Source organism: Mytilus galloprovincialis, chromosome 2 (genome assembly GCF_965363235.1).
Source record: "Mytilus galloprovincialis chromosome 2, xbMytGall1.hap1.1, whole genome shotgun sequence".
In the NCBI taxonomy this organism is placed as follows: Eukaryota; Metazoa; Mollusca; class Bivalvia; order Mytilida; family Mytilidae; genus Mytilus; species Mytilus galloprovincialis.
This window is the reverse complement of record NC_134839.1, coordinates 38,546,574-38,563,124: the sequence shown is the minus strand read 5'-3', so window position 1 is coordinate 38,563,124 and position 16,551 is coordinate 38,546,574. Positions and strand designations below refer to the sequence as shown.

At 30.9% G+C, this 16,551-nt stretch overlaps 1 protein-coding gene across 1 annotated transcript in view; it reads right to left on the bottom strand.

Annotated features, from left to right (window-relative positions):
- Window positions 1–16,551, bottom strand: part of LOC143062028 (uncharacterized) — a 64,690-nt gene that overhangs the window by 32,771 nt on the left and 15,368 nt on the right. Inside the window, exons 5-19 of the mRNA XM_076233880.1 lie at window positions 16,416–16,537; window positions 12,224–12,529; window positions 9,148–9,355; window positions 8,598–8,848; window positions 7,677–7,890; window positions 6,522–6,773; window positions 6,018–6,149; window positions 5,120–5,323; window positions 4,561–4,818; window positions 3,560–3,770; window positions 2,944–3,113; window positions 2,179–2,343; window positions 1,331–1,453; window positions 624–746; window positions 147–278 (exon numbers count right to left, since the gene is read on the bottom strand). Of these exons, the coding sequence (XP_076089995.1) occupies window positions 147–278; window positions 624–746; window positions 1,331–1,453; window positions 2,179–2,343; window positions 2,944–3,113; window positions 3,560–3,770; window positions 4,561–4,818; window positions 5,120–5,323; window positions 6,018–6,149; window positions 6,522–6,773; window positions 7,677–7,890; window positions 8,598–8,848; window positions 9,148–9,355; window positions 12,224–12,529; window positions 16,416–16,537 (2,871 nt within the window). The remainder of the gene's footprint in view (window positions 1–146; window positions 279–623; window positions 747–1,330; window positions 1,454–2,178; window positions 2,344–2,943; window positions 3,114–3,559; window positions 3,771–4,560; window positions 4,819–5,119; window positions 5,324–6,017; window positions 6,150–6,521; window positions 6,774–7,676; window positions 7,891–8,597; window positions 8,849–9,147; window positions 9,356–12,223; window positions 12,530–16,415; window positions 16,538–16,551) is intronic.

Sequence of the window (16,551 nt, the reverse complement as noted above, 5' to 3'; positions counted from 1 at the left end):
TTTTACTAAACATTATGAATCTTGTTAATTGCAGAAGACTGTATAGTGACCTCTAGTTGCTCATATCTAAGTCATTAGGTCTCTGGTGGATAGTTTTCTCATTGGTAATAGTATTACATCTTAAATTTTATATAATTGACACTTACTAGAACAATTGCCACTGGCTCTATCAAGTAGATACCCTTCTTGACATATGCACTCCCATGTTCCTGGATTTGTAGTATTATCACAACCATATTCACAGGTTAAATTCTGCAGTGTACAGACATCAAATATTGCTGAAATGTAGATAAAAAATTAAACAATCAGAAATTTCAAAATTAGACATGGAAGAGCATGTTAACGATTCACTGAATCATACTGACATCATTAATAAAAAAAAAAATTGGATGCAATAAGTTTATCCTATTATCTTACAATGTATATACTTAGACTTTCTGAAAAAATCACCTGCTGAATTAAGTTACTTACAATTTTGATTCATTAACTATAGTTTATTATAAAATGAGAAACTAAAATAACACAATTACCTACATTCAATACACCTTCCTACTGTTTGTAGTTGAAGTTGTGACTTAGGTTCTAAATTACACTTACTTTGATTACATCTAAATTACACTTACTTTGATTACATTTACCATCAGCTATCAGCTCAAATCCATATACACAACTACATGTAAAGCTTCCATCGCTATTAGCACAATTTTGATCACAGCCACTTGTCCTTTCTGTGCATTCGTCAATGTCTGAAAATATAATTAAAATGATCTGAATTTATTACAGGTTAAAACTGGATTGTGCAAGTTGATTTTTTAAATTTTATAATTACTGTTCTCCATATGCATTCTTTATTGCTAAACATTCAAATGAGATATCATGTTTCATTGAAATTCTATCATTTATAATTATGTCAAGACAAATGGTGTCAATGTGTTACCAACTTTTTTATATAGTTTATTGAAATAGGACTATATAAAGTTTGATATTTTTTATTGTCCATTTTTTAAGAAGAAAATTGCCAAAGTCAAGTTTCTGAAGATAGGAGCTTAATGCACAATTTTGCATGAACTACAGACTGAAACGTTTACTTGGAAAGTCACAGAGGTTATTTTTAATCTTTTACATAAAAATGTTTTAATAGACATAGGAAGATGTGCCAATGAGACAACTTTCCATCCAAATAACAATTCATAAAAGTAAACCATTACAGGTCAAGGTACTGCCTTCAACACGGAGCCTTGGCTAACACAAAACAGTAAGCTATAAAGGGCCAAAAACATCATTTAGTTTGATTGAGCCTAAAATAAACTAATGTTATGTTAGTACAAACCTTGACATTCAGAACCCACTTTTCGGAACCCTGCAAGACAGTTGCATGTAAAGCTTCCATCTGTGTTTGTACAATTACTGTTTGCTGGACAGTTATCAGTTCCATCTAAACATTCATTTATATCTGAAAATAAAACAGTCTTTTTTAATGGCAATTATCCAACTCCATCACTTTCAAAGTTGACATTTTTTTTTCTTCAATTGACACAAAATATTATAAGAGTTATGAGACAAAAGTAGGAAAATACCTAAGAGTAATGAAAATCATTACAGGAAGAAAACAACATTGTGGATAGATGATGTAATATAAAAAAAAAAGAATGATCGATTTATCATTTTTGGAAAATTCATTTGAAACATCAATGAACCAAATTCCTTCAATAAGAGTTTGTGTGTGTGTGTGTGTCAAGGGTTAATAACTACATTAGATGTATGTTTCATTATAATAGGTTATTCTGATTGGCTAACTGCAATCTCACGTTATTCCTTAATCAACTTCATTTCAAAACGAATTGTAACATTCATGTTGACACATGCTTCTACAATAAAGTGCACAAGTAAATAAAAGAATCATAGCGAAAAAATATAATTATGTATAAGTATTGAATGCTTCTTTTAGTAATTTCATAGGGTTGTAAAAAGCGTTGACCGTGTGCACATTTTAAGAATGTACTTTGGTCAACGCTTTTACATGCCAATGAATTTACAAAAAGAAGCATTCAATTCTTAAATATTAAAATATTCAGTCTTAACCTTTACTGTTTAAAATTATAATGAAAAGGGTTCTTTATTTATGCCCTCATTGCAATTAGAATAATTCTTAATTCTTTAATTGATCTCTTTATTTACCTTCACATTTTTCATCGGCTGTAATATTATAGCCTGGTGGACAATTAGAACAGTTGTAACCACGTCCAAGTGCTACTTCATCAGCTGGTAATAAATCTATACAGGTACGTCCTAAAGCACATGGATTATCAGCACAAGCATCTGTATCAATTTCACAGTCATCACCTAAAAAAGAGAAGTAAAGAAATAAGGTTTGTATTTATTTATTGTATATGTCCTCCATCTACATATGACTTGTCAATCTTACTGGTATTTCATACAAAGCTAAAAGATACAAATGTTTTTTTCTCTCAACCTCAAGTTCACACTTACACAGTGGTCAGTCACTCAGCTGCTTTCATGCTGGTTTTTCCAACAGTTTTATATGTGAAAAATTTTCAGGAAAAAAATGATGCAATATTGGACAAATAAAACAAGAAAATATTTTTTTGAGGAAGAAAGGTTCCCAAACTGGTGTCCTTTCTATGTGATTTAAGGCTGATAATTTAACAAGTGTTAAATTTAACAGTTTTAAACATCGCACATTTGACTGAGTTGATACAACACCTGATGTAACTGCAAGATTATAGGAAAAAAACAATATAAAATTTTTGAAAAATGTTTTTTCTGGAACCTGTTTTGATTTAGATTCCAATACTTTTAAATTCTATATAACAGAACATTCATTGTATACTTCCCATAGCTGAATTCCAGATTTGGTTATCTGGCAGATGCAATCTTAAATCAAATCACAACTTTATTTTTTATAAAAAAATATGTCCTTACCAGACCAACCAGTTGTACAGTTACATGAGGCAATGACGTAGTTTGGATTGGATTCATTTCTCAGATTTTCATAGTCACATGTTCCGTGGTCACCCGTACATCCACTACACGCCATAATGATCACCTCTATAGCGTCTGCTGTTACACCATCACTGTCGACAGTAGTTACCCTGTGGAGTTTATGTAAGATAATTACACATTTATATACACAATTTAATCAAAGTCTGAAAGAAAATTAATATTCCTCAATTTACATAATATCATTACAAAATAAAATAGAAAATATATAATGAATACCAAATAACTACATGCTATATCTTGAGGTCTTAGCGTGATGCGGGATTGCTGATTTTTTGTAAGCGTGACATGTGAAAGTCAAATTATTGTGTCGTGAAAACTAGAAAATGAGGTCTTGCGGGACCCGGGAAATGACAAAAAAATGAGAATTGCTTACGTACATAGTGTAAGTAGGATACGGGAATCTGACAAAACAGTAAGCGGGATTCGGGATCGGAACCCCCAAATGAGACCCCCTATATCAAACGCAGAACATTCTCATTGTTTCACTCCTCAACCCTAGAACTTTTTAAAAACAAAATACCTATGCAAAAGTTACCTGATTTTTTCTGTATCTAGATTTGCAGGTGTCCATGTTAATGTCAAATTTCCTGTAGAATTATCAGATGCAAAAGTGCCTCCACTTGGCTGATCTATTATACTGTATCTGAAACCTGGTTTATCATCCTGACCTTGGAAGTTGAAACTTATAGGTTGATTTACTACAACTTTGATAGAGGGTTCTCCCTCTATTTCTGGAGCCTCATTTTCTGGAAGATAATGAATTTATTGAATTATATAATAACAGTTTCATCAAAAGATAAAAGATCACTTAAATCAAGACAAACAGTCTATACATAACTATACAGAAAACAAAGATTGAGGAATACTAACCCCAATGTTTTTAAAGGAGCTTGTTATTGAATTACGTTGAGACACTACCCTTGTGAGTAGTCTAGGTTGTTAAATCAAAACTCATCATAGTTTCTAAAACTCATAATATATGATATGACACTGGACATTAAGCAACCAATAATCAATCAATCTTAAAAGGACAGTTCTGAGATACAGTACTAGTTAGCTGAATCTGTTATGTAAATTTCATCACCATGTGACCAAATTGTAGACATGCATCATCAACAGGAACTCAAAAAGTTGAGTATTTGATATTCAAGGATGTTTAGGAACAGTTACAGAAAAAAACAGCAAGAAAAGGTTTAATGTAATTTGAAAGACTCAAATTGATCAAAACTCTGAAAATATCTTTCCACTTAAGGATATCATATTCTAATATTAGAAGACTTAAACTGTGCTAATTTGATTTATTTAAAAGTATCTGAATATCCAGATTCGGTCACTGTCAATAATTGTAGAAAGAGGGGATTTAACGTTTTTGAATATTAAACAAAATCACTTAATTCAATTCTCATGAATAGGGCTCTTATTGCTGTCCTTCAACTCCAAAAAAAATTAAGACATTCAACAATTTTACATTGAAAGCTTACACCTCCAAAATTTGTAATACTGTCTTTAAAGTGTAGAAATAAAAACAAAACTTACGTAATTGTGCAGTTTCAGACTCAGCTTCCAAATTTGTTGATTGAGTATCATCAGCAAATGACTGATCACCAGTTGCTAAGTAATCAAAGATACAAGCTTTATATTGGTCAGTACTGCCACCACAGACGCTATAAGCTGACTGGAGGGTACTATTATCAAACTCATCAATAAACAATGGAACAAAATCTTGGTGACTGTAATCAACCCAGGATTTCCCATCAGTATATTCAAATATTGTATTGGATGCAGTTGTCTCCCCTATAATACAAAAAATTGTAATATTATAATTAAAACAGATCCCTAGTATTTGTTAAAGGGTGCTAAAAATTATGTAGTTGAGCCATTGAATTGTAGAGTATAATGCACTTAAAACTCTTATCATGTTAAAAGTAAAGAAATTTCAAAAAAAAAAGATTTTAAAAAAGTCTTAAAAGAAAAGATTTTAAAAAAGTCTCAAAAGATAAAAAAAAAATTACTTACATTTTAAATTTAAGATTTTTTTTTCTGTCATAATTTTTTTTTAAACAAACATCACTAAACCTGAGATTTTATTACTTACACAGCTGCCCAAAATTGTTATAGATTTTTCTTTCAGAATCAACATCACCAGATGGAAGTACATTTCCATTTGGTAATATAAATTCATTGGTTTTGTCGCCATCAAAATTTCCCATTAGACCTTGAACTTGGCCTTTAAAATTCTCAGGAACTGATGCTGACAAAGTCAACTGCCGAGTTTTTACCTGAAAGTTTAACTGAATCCCTGCAAATATAAAGGATTATATATATAAAAATAAAGAAATATAAATCAATATTTAATGTTTTTTCCACCATTTTATATATGTTAAAATAATTGTCAAAAATGGTATTGACCGTTTGGTAGATTCCACCTAGGTTTATCAAACATGTGTCAAAGATATTTACTTCTTTATTTCATTAAATTACTCTTTCCAAGAGATATATGTAAAATTACAGATATCCGAAGTAAACATATGTAACACTGTCTTACATTATCATGCATGCATTGTACAAGTACTCTTCCTTAACAAGGATGATAATTATTAGACAATAATCTGAGCTGTAAAAACCAAATATCTTGGGTGAACTAAAAACAGTAAAGTCAACTTAATCTAAGAGGCCTTTTTTCCAAATGCAATATTGGTATGATACCTGAAAACGTCCATTGCTATGAAATTTAGATTAACAAGCTATGTATTCATTTTTTTACATAAAAAAGGCCGTTAGTTTTCTCGTTTGAATTGTTTTACATTGCCTTTTTGGGGCCTTTTATAGCTCACTGTGCGGTATGGGCTTTGCTCATTGTTGAAGGCCATACGGTGACCTATAGTTGTTAATGTCTGTGTTATTTTGGTCTTTTGTGGACAGTTGTCTCATTGGCAATCATACCACATCTTCTTTTTTATATATATATAGATTAAAAATGTTGTTATAATCACCTGACTCGGAGAAGGCAACAGCAAGTGAATGATTTTGACGTCTCAACACAATCCCAGTTAGAAAAACAGCAAAGTTGTCTTCAGTATTAAACCGTGTTGTGTAGTCATTTCCGTTACCATAAACTACCATTGCTGAAATAAAGAACGCTTTCAAATATTATAAAAGATAGGCCATAACAACATAAATCTGAATTATAGAACGTTATAATATTTCATATACAATTACATTTCTTAGAAGTCTCATATTATTCCTTATTATTGATTAGCTAAGGCATTGAATTATCTTTTATTTCCATATAGAATGCAACATAAATTTTACATAATTACTTCAAAATGATAAAAAAATCTTTTACTTTTGACACATGTTAAACTGTGCTTCTTTCAAAATTTCAATAATACTTCTAAGAGAAATTATGGTAACAATTTTTAAATAGTTCAGGTTACTAAAACAAAACAAAAATTTCATTTTGTTGTTTTTAAACATAATCAGGGTTTATAACTTACTTTCCAAATCACTGGCTAGTTCTACTTGCATAGTTGCATTTACATTTTCTTTTGCAGCAAAACCACTAAATATAGTTGCATTTATTTTCTTTAGGTCAGTTCCATTCTTTGAAGTAGCTAAGTCTGTTCTAGCTTGAACTTCAAAGGTTACATTTTCATTTGTAATTTTCATCATTGTGTATTCACCCCAGCCGTTGAATGTGTATTGAAATCCATCCAAAGTGTCAACATGAGGATCCCCAAAGGTAAAGACTGAAAATATATACAAAATTTACCAACTGAAGTCATAAGAAACGAGTTATCTTTAATTATAACGTGAAGGAAATTATAGAACACATACATGCATGCATATATTCAAAACTAAGTTCTCTATGCAAATTATTTTACATTATTTTAGGCTCCATAATGTATAATAAGCATATTTTATTTCATACAGTGATTGCAGATCGACAACTTCAGCTACTTATTCTCAGGACAAAGTGTTTGATCATTGAGCTTGATAAACCATTGCTCATAATTTTTTCAAGTTTTAAATAGTGGTACTTATAAAATTGTATATGACAAATCAATATGAAAAAGCAAACATTTAAAGAAGCAATTCTTCACAGCAAAACAGAGTAAACATTTATAACTGTAAACCAACATATTTTTGCGGATAGTTTAGTTTGCGTTTTGTTCTTTCTAAGCTGTAAAAAGAAAAACAAAAGATATGGGATATCCATCCGGAAATGGGACATCCATCTACATATGGGATATCCATCCGGAAATGGAATATCCATCCGGATATGGGATATCCATTTGGATATGGGATATCTATCTGGATATGAGATATCCATCAGTACATGTACAGCAATAAACACACACAAGCAAAAGAACAGTGCTTTTATTGCTGTTCTTCATCTCAAAGACACAAAGAGACAATCAAAATGGCGCAAGAAAATCTCCCCAAAATGCAAGCTCACTTTGTGGTGATTAAAATTGTTGATTTCAAATTTTCTTGATTTAGTTGAATAGACAGATCTAGATCAACGTTAACATATACATGACAATTTATATTTGCATTGTTTTTCTTTTAAGGAAGGTCAGGAAAATAAGTTGGTTTATAATATGGTACACTCATCTAGACCTATAAATCAGCAGAATACATGTACTTACATATACCAAATGGTGACCTCCTGTAACAAAATCCCACTGGTCTTACTCTGTAGTACAGATAACAATTATTTGATTTTTCACAACAATTTTCTTTAGGGATGACATTATCTTGTTGGTATGTAACAATATCAGTAAAAGGATTCCCTGTAACCATAGTACCAGCATCTGGACTATTCCTAAGCAGGAACCCATAGAACTGGTGATAGCAACAAATCTAAAAAGTTAAACAAAGTTTGTTATTTATATATTATCACTTTTGTTTGGTATGTCTGAGTGCTTATAAATGTTATACAAATATTTTTTTCTTATACCAAATATGACAAGGCCTAGCTCTCATGTGGATTTTTGCTGTTTTATGTTTATACATTTAAATCGTCAATTTATACTGTGAGGGTAATTTTATTCGTGGATATCAATTTAATGGATTTTCAAAATAAATGCATATATCAAAAGGTACACAAAGAAGAAAGGTAACAAGTAAAAAAAGTCATAAAAAATATGTTAAACCATTCTGTTAATATATACTTTTGCAAATGTTATCAATCCTGAATTTATTTATCTAAATTTAAAGGAATTTTTTAATCATGATTTCTGGGAGGTGTAACACATGTCAGGGTTTTCTATAAACATGCAATTTTGTTCTTTTTAATTTGTAATCTAAATCTTCATAAATTCATATATTAGTCAAATCACTTCCAAGGTCCATTTTTAGTCAAAGAAATGTTGTGAGGGTCTATAAAGGCTATAACATGTTCATGTGTTTAGCATGGATAAAAGATGATAGGGAATGAAAAAGAGACATTTACTGCATTTAAACATCAGGTTTATGCTCTCCTATTCCAAACATCACAGGCAAACATGATGTCTTCATCTACATGGATTCACTGATGCACATTAAAGCAGATATATATGTGTACTTACACGACTGATACCAAATCTGTAGTTGGCAAAGCACACCGCATTATTTTGATATGAAAAGAAATAATATCTTCCATCAAAAACCATCATTCTCTGATTGCAAGGACAAATATTAGCTAACCACCATCTCCTACTTCTCAAGCTCCATTGAACTGAATTAACATTCTTACGATACCATCTCACACACTGAGAAGCTGGATTCTGTGGTACTGGACCGTTTAAGTTAAGTGACATAAAATATACACCATTTGCACCTACAATAGAATTTTAAATACATGATTCAAGTAAACAATCAATGAATCATTTTACACTTGAAAAACAATTAATTGTCCGATACATTGTAGCTAATTAATGTACGCAACACAATTTAAAAAAAAATTACTCTTTGGAACAGATGAATTTGTTCAGATAATCCAGAATTATCTTTAATAGAGGTATGCATAATTATTCAATATAAATTATTTTTGTGTTTTTAAATACAAGTGTTGAATGTGACAGTTTTCCTGTTGCAATGGCATCAAATTAATATTTAAATATGTCACTATATACCCACCATCAAATGTGTTCCCTCTAAATTCACTAACGTCAAAGGCACTTCTTGTGAAGGAGTATATGCTTGATTTGTGTCCACCTAATCCAGAATATCCTATAGCACATTGTCTGCCACCAGGTGGAGACAGGATAGTGACATCCTTAAACAAGGAGTAAGCATAGGTCTTTTCACCATTTGTTGCCAAAATGAATTGAAATGTTACAGTTTTCTGAAAAAGAGAAAAAGAGAATAAATTAATGTATGTGAAGCTTCGCTTAAACAAATATTTCCCCTGACTGACAATAGTTGTTAGAATCATTCTAAGGGTGTCCATTCACAAAAGTATCAGTTATCACTTTAACTTGGTATAAGACAATTTTTATAATTTTCAACAGGACCTAGTACTTAATGTAATAATATGACTAAAAAATCTCTTTTCTTCTTAAATGGTTCAAAGCATATTGCTTTATGAAACATTATATTGACACCATGAGAAAAATCATGAGAGGGTAATCATGGTAATATAAGATTTGGAAGGGGGTTTCATTGGGGGTCTTGATCCCGGATCCCGCTTACTGTTTTGTCAGATTCCCATATCCCGCTTACCAGGGTTTCCCCTGGGTCAATTATTTTTTTCGCCACCTATTTCGCCAAAACAATATATTTTTCGCCACTTTCTTATTTTTTTTCGCCAAGTAACATAACTATATTTTTTGTTTAAAATTTACCTTTTTTTCTACCCACCCCGCCCCTCCCTTAAATAAGATGATTTTGCCTCATTGTGTCTATGACTATTCTCTCAAACTTACTTTAGAGTCTATTTTAAATGAATTTGGATAGATTTCTTCATAACGACAGTTTTCCTTTCTTGACTATCGTAAATGAAAAAGTTGAGACGTAAAACTATGCTTGAAACACGCGTGTCACTCAAACAACTTTAAAGTAGTCTCCCTAATCAATTACCTATATTAAAGCCAAATGATAAATAAAGTTTTAAATCGGAGATTTTTCTTGCTTTTGAACATTTATCGTCACAACAACAGCTTTCTTTTTCTATCTTTAAAAAGAGAGGAGACGTCAAAAGTTTGCTTCACACACGTGCGTCGCAAAGTGCTTAATAAATACTGTGTGTGAAATTTAGCAGAAGCCATTTAACCATATAATTTTGTCAAACAATTCAATCAACACCTTTATTAATTAGTCCTTTGTTGTCGATAGCTTTTAAATGCAATCAGCTGATTATTGATTTTCTATCAAAATCTTAATGAGGTCAAGGTGAATTCCGAGTATTGTCTGATCGGGTAAAGTCCGAGAAACTCGAGAAAAAAGTAAATAAACAAGATGGATGAAATTAAATCGCTATATATATTTCTTTCGCCAAATTCTAACGCAAATGACGAATTTTTATCGCCACAATTATTATTTTTTCGCAAATTGCGAAAATGGCGACTACCAGCGAAAACCCTGCCGCTTACACTATGTACGTAAGCAATTCTCATTTTTTTGTTATTTCCCCCTGTCCCGCTAGACTTCATTTCCCTTTTTCACAGCAAAATAATTTAACTTTCACGTGTCATGCTTACCAAAAAATCGGCAATCCCGCATCACACTAAGACCCCAATGCTAGCCCCTTGGAAAAGCTAAGCCTAAGACCAAATAAAAATATAGGTGTGCATGTTTTAGTAACCCAACCGACCCTAGTTTAAACCCCGACCCTAGAACTTTTTTTTCATTTCTGAAAAATAAATTTCAACCAATTTAATTTTGAGGATTGTCAATTAAAATAATATAAAATTCATAGATTTCTGTCATTTGAATTTCCATAAGAAGTATCTAGCTGTTATTGGTAAAATGCAAGAATTCATAACAATTAGTTGTCAAAATGCAACAAAATTAATGAAAATGTAAATGACTGTCTTTATTTTGCAATCAAACACTTTTAAAATGGCCGACTTCCTGTATTGACGTGTGTAATACTGGAAACAATTTTGGTAAACACATGATTTTTTTCCGGATTTTGACAATCCTTAAATAAAATTTAGAAAAAAATACATAAAATTTGCCGACCTACATTTATGTACCAACCCTACTATTCAAAAGTATGCAACTGGAACCACACATATATTTTTATTTGGCCTAACATGAAACTAAATAGTTGTTTCAGGCAAAGTCTATCATGTATATAAGGTAGGTTTATGACTTTATGCAAATTGACCTTTTTCTATTTCTTTTTTTTTGTGCTAATTTTTTAGGGAATTTTAATGAACTTACTGGTATCAAAATTAGGAACTGCAAAAGCAGATAAAGATTGCATTGGATTTTGAAAAGCAAGGAGCAATTAAATATCTTGAATACATACTAGAAAATTGAAGATGGGTAAACAAAATATAATACTTTTGATATCAGCATTATCAATACATGTATATCAACCAAAAAGATGTATATGATATTCATCCTTGGTTAATGGCCTCAATGAATATCATGTCTTTGTGGTTCATAAATCATTTTATCAATCTCCTTAAAAGTCAATTCTATATAATTTAATTTTGAATGTAACGCATCTTCTGACGTTATATTGTTATGAGCCCATAGACATAATTTAGTCATGTGACCGTGACGCCATCAACGTTTTTTCATGGTTTTCTACGGTTTAAAATAGAATTTAGAACTAAATTATAAGAAATGACTGTATTATTTTTTCTGTCTATTCGAAATAACATAAAAACATGTGGTGCACACTGTTTAAAAATAACCCGCTACACGCGTTATTCAGTGTGCACCAAATGTTTGATGTTATTTCTTCATAGACAGAAAAAATATTACAGTCATTCCTTAAATAAAAGGCAAAAAAAAAATATGTGTGTAAATTTCCTATTACCATGATTACATCTTTGTAAAAAATAGAGTAGGTAGGTAGGGATTTATTTTTTTATTTTACCTTTTGTTTTAAAATTGAGTCTATGGCAGGGACATCTGACTTTAACAGTGCTAAATAAAAAATGAAACTTTAGGGTAGGTTATTTTTCAGCTTGAAAAAAAGGGTTATAGGAAACATACATCATTTTTCATTTGGCTAAATCTTACTGCATGAACTTACAAAATCACCATATAGCCTTGCATTTTCCCATGTAGCAATATACACACAAGATGCTGAAAAGTCACTTGTTCGAGCGTAATAATTGACATTAGAAGAAACTTTATTCAACACTGAATCAATCAGTGTTCTATCTCCATCTTCATCATCATCACTATAGAGATGATAAAACATCTTCTCCGTTGATCTAGATACAACCAAATCTGTCCATAATGCAGCTATTATATCTCTATCTGTAAACAAGCTCAATTCTCTTGGAACATACGAAGTATATCTGCAACCCATGCATACTAGACCATTTGAAGAAAACTGTGAATGAAAAGTAAAAGTTAAAATGAATATGCAGATTGTGTTATGACATGAGAGCAAAATATGTAGGTATTCAGCATTCACAATAAACTTTTGAGTCTACAAGCCTGAAGGTCATTTTTTGGAAAATTTTAGTTCGATTATGTTGGCTTGTTAATAGAGAAAAATTTAACAAACCAGGGCCGTAGGACTTGTTGTTAAGCATGAAGACTGGGTATTATTAACTATGTCATAGCTAAACTAATTCATTTCTGATTTCCCCATAGTATTTTAAAGATTTGGCTATACTTTTTGGACCTTTTGGATTATAGCTCTTCATCTTTTATATAAGCTTTGGATTTCAAATATTTTGGCACGAGCATCACTGAAGAGACATGTTTTGTCGAAATGCGCGTCTGGTGCAAGAAAATTGGTACCGTTAATTTTATTAAAAAGATGTAAACATAAGCAAATTCATGATTTATATATAATATTAAAGCAACATGTACCGAGGATCCGACAGACTGCCACAGTATTTTTGTATCCTCTCAATATCCTGTACTGTATTTATTAAATTAACTTAGTGACATGCATTTATGGATGACTTAATATACACAAAATTTAGATGGAACTGTTTTTGGAACTGTTTGACAACTACACAACTACAATTAGCAGCCCATGCCATGTACGTATGTGGCAGACTACCCTACATACTGTGGATTCATTATAATTTGTTGGATACCAAATTTGGTGGATTTTGTGGGTACAATGATAACCACCCAAAATGTTCAACCAATTGCAAATTTGTTGTATGATTTAATGCAGACTATGAAGGCCGTACCTTGACCTACATGTATAATGGTTTACTTTTATAAATTGTTACTTGTATGGAGAGTTGTCTCATTGGCACTCATACCACACTATCCTATATATCTATTTTGGAAAACCATGAAATCGAATGTCCATGAATATGCAAGTTTGCATCATTCTCACAGCAAAATGTAAACATAAATGCTTGATCATCATTTAAAATAATAAAGTTATATGGTTTTAACTTGTAGTGCTAAGTCTAAGATACCTGGAACTATCTATAACGTCAGGGTACCCACATTGCACCTATTTTGACAGTTTTTTAACCTACGTTTATTTATACTTCAGGCAAAAGTTTTCATTATATGTTTATTTTGTAGATGTATCATTATTCATTATATGGTTTCATCAATTTAATTTTGAATCCATATGGAATCATAGAAAAATTGGTCTAAACTGACCTCCAAACCATCAATTATTCTGAAATGAGTACCCAAATTGCATCCATGCTTAAATTCGCATCGCCAAAAGTATAATATAAACAGAGCTTTTATTTAATTTTTTCAAATATTTTGAACAATTGGATATTAGTCCATGCTTACTCTTTGTTTTTTAAGAAAAGGATACTTGTAACATATTGTATTTGCTCATTTTAAAAAGATGACGTTTTGATGACGTCGCATAGTGACGTTTCAGTAGATTTTGCTTTTTCAGTTAACACTTCATTTGTTGATAAATACTATGAACAATTGGTGCATATCTAAATATGTTTACCTATGTTGAAAGATGTGCATAGTATCAAATTATGAAAATACAAATTTGTTTAGTCTCTAGGAAATCTTGTAAGATTTCCGCTGCTATTTTCGCTAAAAAGGTGCAATTTGGGTACCCTTGCAATTTGGGTACCGTTACGTTAGAGATTGTATTTTGTTTTTTTCAAATGTACATTGTTAAGAAGATATGATCTGAACATCAATCCTAGTACAAGCTTATGGTAATAGATCATCTACATAAGATAGTACTTAGATAGTGAGTGACAGACTGTCAAAACTGAATTCTCAAGCGAACGATAGGGGCATTTTGTAGTCTGGGGAGAGAAATCAATACATAATTGTTATATTCTAATCCGTCCCAAGGTTACTCGTCCCATACTAATTATTACTGTTTTTCCTTATAAACTTATTCAAAATAATTATTGAAACAGTAAAATTTTGACTTAATGCAAAGACAGTCTGTAGAAGGGAACGAATAAAATTTTCCTTTGTACTTGTGCCTTTTAACGATTTTTATTTATTAGGCATTGACAAAAAATATATAGGACAACATTCATTCGTATATGTTAATAGCAGAGACATAACACAAGTCTCTGGTAATAGCAGGGACTTTCTATCAAACGAAAGTATAGGAAAGTATTTGATAATAGTGTTCTTAAAATTGAAAAAGGTCGACATATAATACAGTAAATCTCCTTTAGAAGAAAGAATTTGCCCCTCAGTATAGTATCTTTAATTTAGAAGTAGAATATGAATTGCATTTCACCTTAAACTGCACAAAATTAAATAAAAATAGAGAGCAATGATTTTCTAAAATTAATGAAAGAGTTCCCTCTTTTTTTAAATATGACTATTGAATACGACAAGATTTATATATATATTTTATACGTATGGTGAGACTGATATAATTAGAATTACTGTTAAATTCGTAAGTGACGATGAGACTGATATAATTAGAATTACTGTTAAATTCGTAAGTGACGATGAGACTGATATAATTAGAATTACTGTTAAATTCGTAAGTGACGATGAGACTGATATAATTAGAATTATTGTTAAATTCGTAAGTGACGTGTACAATTCTAGAATGAATGCTTTACTTATCATGTTTATTGAGTAATAAATAACTTTGTGTTTAGTACATATGAACCACCTCCTCAGCAGCGATTGGTTTATATTATTGTTACATTATTTTCTTTTTAAGGTAGTTCTGTACTCAGTAACAAACTTTTCATAAAATTATTATATATTGATAGGGAATTAATAAATGAACCAACAGACTGAGAGCGAAAAAAAATATATAGGTCCGTTTGTTTGTTTTCGAGATATTAGCCATTAAAGTTTTGGCGGGAAAATGTTCTCTCTTGATTTTTCATAGCTTTAATATCATTGACAAGTTTAAGTTCTCAAAAACTATTAAAAATAACATAGATTTTATAAGACTTTTACAGGTGGCATATAATTATATATGTAAAATATTTATGAAAAGAAAAATGAGGATTAATGAGCAAAATTTCTTAAGTCATTTTTTTGGATAAAACCAGAGGATTCCGAAAATCTGAAAGAAATTCCAAAACATGACAAGCGAACATCCTTAAATTGTACAATGTTTATAAATGTCAAGGATAATTTGTAAAATATAGTGACAGTCTATGTAAAAGTCTACATGATTCCAATCCTTCTTTCTATGTAAAATCCTTGTAAATATGAACAGATAATTATATTATCTTTGTATTTTTTAGCGCTTCATACAAAATGTACTTTGGTCAACGCTTTTACACCCCAATGAAGTTACATAAAGAAGCGTTCACTTCATAATAACAGTTGGCTCGTGGCAAATACATTTTGTAACTGCTCGAATACATTTTTGTTTTTTGTAATTTTAATATGTATCAAATGCAACTAATTTTATTATTTATTTGGCATTATGGAAACTGATCAAAACTACAATAGATGAGGTGTGGAAGGACCTTTTTCGTGACGTAGGAATTAGGTCTTTAATTTTGCGGGTATTTAGGATTTACACTTATATTGTGTTGTGCTTAGAATTTAGGACTTTGTGATTAATTTTTCGAAAGATGGCTTTGTTTTTCAGGAATTCTAAATTCAGCGTTTAATTTTCTAGGAATTTCAGATGACATCCTTCTATTCTCTCCCAGGTTGAATAATCAACTGAACAGTTCCGCATAGCTAAGGTAAGAAATCCTTAAAACAACTAGGGAATAAAAAGGAACAAACACGGTTTAAAAATACATGAACGAAAAACAAATTTGAGTTTGCTGAACTGCAAATGACATGAAATGTGTAGAAGAGTATAAACTTACAGTCAAGTAGCTGTAACTGTCACCCAAGAAAGGAATTGATGTGAAACATCCTAAGTTATATGTTGACACATCATCTCCGTAAAGTCGTGAATCACCAGTTGTTTCTCCGAATGCCATAAATTCTGGAATATTGTAA